The sequence below is a fragment of the Eptatretus burgeri genome, chromosome 6 (assembly GCF_056783735.1).
Source record: "Eptatretus burgeri isolate ZD-2024b chromosome 6, Ebu_testis_v1, whole genome shotgun sequence".
NCBI classification, from domain to species: domain Eukaryota; kingdom Metazoa; phylum Chordata; class Myxini; order Myxiniformes; family Myxinidae; genus Eptatretus; species Eptatretus burgeri.
Window position 1 is genome coordinate 99,600,814 of NC_140966.1, and position 7,500 is coordinate 99,608,313.

General features: G+C 48.4%; 2 protein-coding genes across 6 annotated transcripts in view; one reads left to right on the forward strand and one right to left on the reverse strand.

Moving 5' to 3' along the window:
• LOC147025444 (uncharacterized) overlaps positions 1 to 1,838 on the reverse strand; it is a 33,621-nt gene extending 31,783 nt beyond the window's left edge. The window contains exon 1 of one of the 3 annotated variants that reach the window (XR_015059527.1): positions 1,303 to 1,838. Coding sequence is in view for 2 of the 3 variants with exons in the window: in XM_085886435.1 (XP_085742561.1) it covers positions 1,303 to 1,413 (111 nt within the window). In the remaining variant the exon portion in view is untranslated. The remainder of the gene's footprint in view (positions 1 to 1,302) is intronic. The other 2 variants (XM_085886435.1, XM_085886436.1) reach the window with 2 other exon arrangements.
• Positions 1 to 7,500, forward strand: part of LOC147025443 (uncharacterized) — a 57,084-nt gene that overhangs the window by 41,415 nt on the left and 8,169 nt on the right. The window lies entirely within an intron of this gene.

Below are 7,500 nucleotides of genomic sequence, written 5' to 3' on the forward strand. Positions count from 1 at the left end.
AGGCGACGTGAGGGGAAGGGAAGGCAGCGTGAGGGGAAGGGAAGGCAGCGTGAGGGGAAGGGAAAGCACCATGAGGGGAGGGGGGAAGGTGGAATGAGTGGGGGGAGGGGTCACAAGTAGACGTGGGGGTGGGGGAGAGGCAGCGCAAGTGGAGGTGGGAGAGGCGGCACGAGTGGGCTGGTCGAATGGTGGCATGAGGGGAATGGGAAGGCGGCACGAGGGAACGTGAATGTGGCGCGAGGGAACGTGAAGGTGGTGCAATGGCAGGGAATGTGGCATGAGGGGAGGGGAAGGGAAGGTGGCATGAGGGGAAGGGAGAGGAAGGGAAGGCACCGTGAGCGGAGGGGGGAGGGAGAATGAGTGGGGGGAGGTGGCGGGAGTGGAGGGGGGGGAGGTGGTGTAAGTGGAAGTGGGAGAGGTGGCATGAGTTTGGCGGGGAGGCTGTGCGAGAGAATGGGTAGGTGGCGCGAGGGAATAGGAACGCAGCGCGAGGGGATGGGAAGGCAGCGCGAGGGGATGGGAAGGCAGCGCGAGGGGATGGGAAGGCAGCGCGAGGGGATGGGAAGGCAGCGTGAGGATGGGAAGGCAACACGAGCGGATGGGAAGGCAGCACGAGGGGAAGGGAAGGCAGCACGAGGGGATGGGAAGGCAGCACGAGGGGATGGGAAGGCAGCACGAGGGGAGGGGAAGGCAGCACGACGGGATGGGAAGGCAGCATGAGGGGAGAGTAAGGCAGCACGAGGGGATGGAAAGTCAGCACGAAGGGAGAGGAAAGCAGCACGAGGGAATGGGAAGGCAGCATGAGGGGAGGGGAAGGCAGCGTGAGGGGAGGGGAAGGCTGCGCGAGGGGAGGGGAAGGCAGCCTGAGGAGAGGGGAAGGCAAAGTGAGGGGAGGGGAAGGCAAAGTGGCGGGAGGGGAAGGCAGCATGAGGGAATGGGAAGACAGCTCGAGGGGAGGGAAAGGCAAAGTGAGAGGGGAAGGCAGCGTAATGAGAGGGGAAGGCAGCACAAGGGATGGAGGCATGAGGGGGAGGGGAGGGAAGTCAGCATAAGTGGAGGGTGGGCAGTGTACCTGGGCGTTATCGGTGTGATAAAACGCGCCCGAACAATTTCTTTTAACCGTGTTCTATATAAAACTGCGGGGGGGGGAGCCTAAAAAAAAATTAAAACCCATGCTATCTACCTGACAAAAGCCTGCCTGCATGCCCCCCTTTCACCCCATACACGTTCCTCCAACTTTCTTGTGGTCCATGCTAACTGTGCACGCGCTCTGGCGAGACACTCATACTTTCACTCACTCACATGCATGGTTTTCCCCACACCCACTTTGCATGGTAGCATGTTCAGCCTGGTTTCGATGCACAAGGCAGCACGAGGGAATGGGACATTTTCTCCCCACATGCAGAAGCACATGGTTCGTGGCCGTATAACCTCCTCCACAGTGTCATGCACGATGGGCCTGGATGCGAGTTTGAGTTCGGACTGCACACCTGCAAAACCCGTGCACCGCACACATGTGACCAAGCATGCAGGCAGGCACACACCTCACGAAGAGTCATTTGTACCCATTTGTATGACGTCCGTGTGCCGTCTACGCACCTCATTGTTTTCAGCAACTGCTGAGTATGAATATATTTTAGCATCCATTAGTATATTTATATTAATATTTTCTCATGAAAGCAGATCGCACAAAATGGTAAAATGAAAACAATGTATTTTAATTGCCAAAAAAATGCCACTGTGGCCTGTATCGTCAGGACTTGTTAAAGCAGGTCAGAGAGCATGGCATTGCACTTAATGAAGTTACACTTTCTGCACATTCCTTAATCTTTTCTTCACCAAATATAATCGTCTGAACAGCAGAAAAAATTAAGTGTAATGCTTTGCTTATATAAATACACTTAGTTATACAAAAGAAAATATTTTTTTTTTTTTAAAACATCGCTAATTTTTATTTTCAGATTTCACTCCAGATTTCAACACATATTTTGTCCACAAGATCCGATTCTCAAATCGGATATAATATTCCGATTATATACTTGAATTAGGCCATGAGAGTAGATTGTGTTTCGAAATCAAGGCATGTTTGAATGTGCTGAACAAAATGGCCAATTAAGACCCCATTGATTGAGAGCGTGGTGTCCGATGATCGCATGATGAAGGATATAATTAAATAAGACCGTTATTTATCTTCAAAAGGGGTGTTTTAATTAACCCAAACACCCAATTTGCAGTCATGCACTCCCTTGGAGTTCACTTAGTATGCATGCAGTTTCAAGCTGCTAGGTTTCATGGTTTTGGAGTGATGGAGGACACACACACACACACACCATTATATTTCTTCCCCCTTGTTCTTGCTTCCCCTGCTGGCTCATACGATTTTAATTCATGATTAGCATTAGTTTTTTTGTCACTGTGTTATACGTTTTTTGTATTTGTATGCCTATAATACAGGGTGGGGCAGAGAAACGGGCAATTTTTAAAACCGATTTCCACTATGCCAACATGATTGCAACTTTTTGGACTGATCAACTAGCTACTATGTTTCCTCAAGTTAATGAGGCCTGTTGGGTATACAAGACGGCGCAACCTCTCATCCCATCAGTATCAATGGCCGCCGTACGACTACTTTTTCATAACCACATCATCTGCATGAATAGTGACGTTACTTGGCCTCCAAGGTCCCCAGACCTGTCAGTATGTGACTTTTTTATGGGAGCACTTAAAAAGCAAAGTGTACACTCATCGCCCACACAATATTGAAGAACTGAAAGTCTTCGTCAAAAAATTACCGGAACTTCTTCGGAGATGCCATGCTGAGTCATGGGAAACACGAGTGGAAGACTAGATTAATGCCTGCGCAGAGATGGAGGTCACTTCGAGGATGTGATCTTCAATAAATAAATGGCATGCTAAACACTTTAAGCTTAAATATTTGTTATTTGGCAAATACAAAATGTTTATTTAATTTTTTTTAAAATCGCCCGTTTCTCTGCCCCACCCTGTATAACATCCACACTATAAAATGAACCGTGCATGCATCCATGTGAGTTTCACCCATTGATTAGACAGTTCACCTGACAGCGCACAATCTTTATTCTTTATAACCCTTCAGAAATTTAGCATATACCCTTAAGAACCCTCGAGAACCCTTTTTGTCAAGCAGTGCTTTCACTGCGAAGGTGATGCAGGTTTGCTATTATTTCTGACTATTTTCTCTTAAAACAGTGATGGGTTTCTGTGAAGTTGGTGACAGCATGACAGGGGAGCAGAAAGCATTGCATATTCCGCCGTTTCGACATGGCAACACCCGTTTGCATTAATGAGTGGGAGGAGGGTGAGAGTAAAGATGGGACAGTTTGGAAAAGGGAGGTTGAGGCTTTGGGTTTGGTGGGGTGGGGGGAGCAAAGATGCAACAGAGTTGGGAGGGAAAGCTGAGGCTTTTTTGTTGAAGAGTTGTCAGAATTACATGTGTGTTACAAAGTTTACTCATTGGAAAAATGTAATTGTGTGTGCATGTGTCACTGTGCAGGGGGTGAGGGGGGGCTGGGGAGGGGGTAATATGCTCGGTTTTATAATTAAGGTAGTGTTACTGTTGTTCATTTTCCTGGTGATGCTCAAAATTAATCCATTTATGGAATTAAGAATAGGTATCCACTCAACCTGATTGGTTGTCTGAGCTTGCACACATTAAGAAAAGCTCTGCCCCAAGAGTGTTGCAAACTGCAGATGCATGGCAATATCGAGAATTCAAATGCAGAACAAAAAAATCTAGAAGGGTACTCGGTGGGGCGCATTCCTCCACCACATAATGCCTGATCCACGAGTACATATCGGCCCTATACATTTTTGAAATATCATGCGATTGTTGCGAATTCGCGCCCGCCGGCGTGTGGACGGCCACGTCACTCAAATCGCGACCGCGTCGCCCACCGGACGGACAATTCAGTCGTGACCCTCCGGGAACTATCGCCCGGAGCCAGTCACGGGTGGGCCTTTCGACCTCACCACAATCGTGCCAATCGGCCACCCGCGTAGGATAGGGTTGTTCGCCAAACTCGACCTACCTAAGTACCCACGCGGATGGTAAACCGGGCGATCGTACCTCGCCGCAGGTCGACTCCGGACACGAGCCGCTTGGGCTTGGGCTTGATCGGGATAACTGAGCGGTGTTATCGTCGACCTCGACGGTTCAGATTATTTACCGGGCGTTTTGCACCCACGACGAACCCTTTACGTGAAGCAGGATGGAGGGTCAATAAAGAAAAGACGAAGCGAAACGGGAAAACAGTTCACACAATGCACATTTATTTCCCGGCACACGGAAAGCACATATATACAGCCAAACAGTCAAACTGCACAAATAGCAACCAAAACAAAAGCAACAACGACGCAGAGTTACTACCGACTACGCGCACACACGGCAACACTTATACAGTTCTTTTTTACAGACGGCGCCAACACACATTTACACAAAAGCAAAGGCAAGAAGCCACCCTCAGACAAGGGGGCAGACAGGCCTGTAGGCCAAATGTGCGCGTGACCTGGAGGAGCGGCCAGGTCCGGTAGACCGGGGGAGTCCTACCCGCGTTCTCGTGATGCGTTGGCGGGCGAGCCGCAAATGTGGCTGCGCGGCTGTGCCCCAACTCCGTGCTCCTTGGCGGGTTTCGTTGGCACGACGTTTGGATTGGGGTGGCAACGGGGCCCCCTTGTTGCACTATCTCAGCGCGGGGGAAAGGGGGAATTGTTGATGCCCTGGGGGAGGAGAATGGCTGGCTAGCTTGGGTCCCGCGACGAGACGAGCGATTCCCCACACCGTAACCTCGTCGCCGACCGCCGTCCTTCTCGCCTCGGACCCGAGCTCCCTTGACTCTTCCTGCAACTCTTCTCAGCCGACTCCAGAACCCAACTCGATGACACTCTCCTCAGCCGACTGCAGAACCCAACTCTCTGCCACACCGATGACTTCACCACCTGACTCGACTGACTTCATTCGCCTTGCGCTCGCTTTCTTATAGGCCGGCAGGAGCAGCTAATATGCAAATATCCGGATCAGGATGACCTCGGGGGCAGAGCCACGCTCGCCCATTGGTCGGAGGAAAGGGGGCGTGAATCTCCCCTGATCCTAGAATTTGCATATATCAATTTCACACAGATGCGCCTGGAGGCGGGGCCAAGCCGCCCCGCGCTTGCTAATTGGACGGAGGAAAAGTGGGCGTGTAGCGTTCTAGATCCGAATTTTCCCTCGGAAAAGCCGCTATTTGCGCTCGCGGCTCAGTGCGTTCAGCACCAATCGCCGAACGGGCCCGAGACAGCCGACGCCCAGTGTTCACAGGTGGTGTGGGAATGGCCGTAGAAGGAGAGAGGTGAAGGTGGTGGAGGGTTTTCGGTGGTGGCTTGATGGTTATGGTGCCGTTTGGGAATGGCGGTGATGCGATGATGTGGGAGCGAGTTGTGAAGATAAAGGTCGTGGCTGTTGGCGTTGTTGTTGTTGTCCGAGGGTTGGAGCGTGGTTGCAGTTGGTGACGATGGCTGGCGTGGTGGTTGTTGTGTGATGGCGGTTGAGACGTGGTTGGTTCAAAATACAGATAGAACAGAAAAACGCCTAACTCAAAGGATCGCAGCCCGAATGAATCACATAAATTCCCTCTATACAATGGGTTTGGGCTAACTACACATGTACTTTGAGATATCTCACCTACGGGCCCTGAATGGTGTAATACGAATTTCCACAGCCGTAACACTATATATCGTTTTTTGGCCCTATCTCTCAATGGTGAAGAATCGCTTTAAAAATTAATTAATTTTCGTATCCAGATCCAGATTCCGATCTTCATCAACATTGAAAGAATTCTTCATCATCACACACACAACATGTCCATCAAGTTTCATCCGAATCCGTCCATAACTTTTTGAGATATCGTGCTATATATCGTTTTTGGCCCTATCTCTCAAAGGCGAAGAATCACTTTAAAAATTCTAGTCGTCGGATCCAGATCCATATCTTCACCAAAATCTAATCAGTTCGTCCTTGTCATACACCCAACCTGTCCACAAAATTTCATCCAGATCCGTCTGCAACTTGTTTAAGATATCCTGCACACAAACAAACAAACAGACAGACAGAAAGGGGTGAAAACATAACCTCCTTCACCTTTGGCGGCGGAGTTAAAAACATGCTTTTCAATAATGCTGAAGCAGCCATCAACGTAGTCTTTTTTCCATTGTCAAATGAAAGACAAAGCCTCATCTCTGGAATATTCATATTGGTAGTTTGATTGTCAGGGAGGAAGAGGATTCTGCTTGCTTAGCCGAGCACAGTGAATATACCATTTCACTGGAGGTGTTAATTGATCTGTACCCAGTCAATGTTGGCTGCCTGCTGTAAGAGAAAACCATGATCTTTTCTATTCCCCCCCCCCTCCTCCCTCCCATCTCCCGTTAAAACCACCTCTCCCCAAAATTTCCAGTTTTCCTTTCCTGAGTTTGCTTCTGTATTCATATAATCCACCTCCTGCATCCTTCCCGAGCTCTCAACCTTACCCGCATCCCTTGTTTGTCCGTCTCCGTTTATTTTCTCCCTTGACCCTATCGTTGGTTTTTCCCATTCTCGTTCTGTTGTTCCATTGCACGCTGATTAGTTCAGTGTTCTTGCTCTTTCATGAGACTTGACTCTGTATCCAAAAAAAGAGAGAGAGAAGGATTTATATAACCAGTCGTGATTCCATTTACATAACCAAAACATGATACCTCCGGCACTTTCGCCTGCGGAGGCATTCAAAATGCCATGAATTTGAAACCTAATTTTGATTCAGTCACGTGTAATCTATATGGCACGACCGACAATTCGAGCTTGAGTTAACACAGTTGAATCACAAGGTGCATGGAGATTGAACGAAGGATTAAAGACCACGGCAGATTGAGAGGAGACAAGCTGGACCACCCATAGTGGATGGCCATACAGTCGCAGTCGAAGGTTTTCCTAAAATAACACGACAAAATATCAACAGTCTATCTATATCATAGATTGCATTGAAAATTCCGAGATATTCTGTTCGCACTGTCGTGTTGGAGATCATACTCATTTCGAGAAATCTTTGCTTCAATGCAATCGAGTAAACGAAGACATTCACTCAAAGGCATTTTTCTCCCTCAGATTTATTCTCCTTCTCATAAGTACAAGGACGATCTGATGACAGAATACAGCAGGCACATACACAGCAAAACAGTGCACATCAGAAAATAAATAATAAGCCAGGTATCTTTATTTGTTTTTCTTTTTAACCTAATGCAATGGAGACAAAAGAGCTGCAGTATTTAAACCAGCACGGCAGCCGAAATCATTACATCCCTTCATGACGTCATCAAAATCATCTGCCTGGCAAGTGGTATTCATCAGTGAAAATGGGTCAAAATAGCAAAATAAATGTACAAAACGAATAGCTTTAAACATCAAGGACGGGTACCAAATATTCCGATCTCGATCCCGAATGTAGCCCT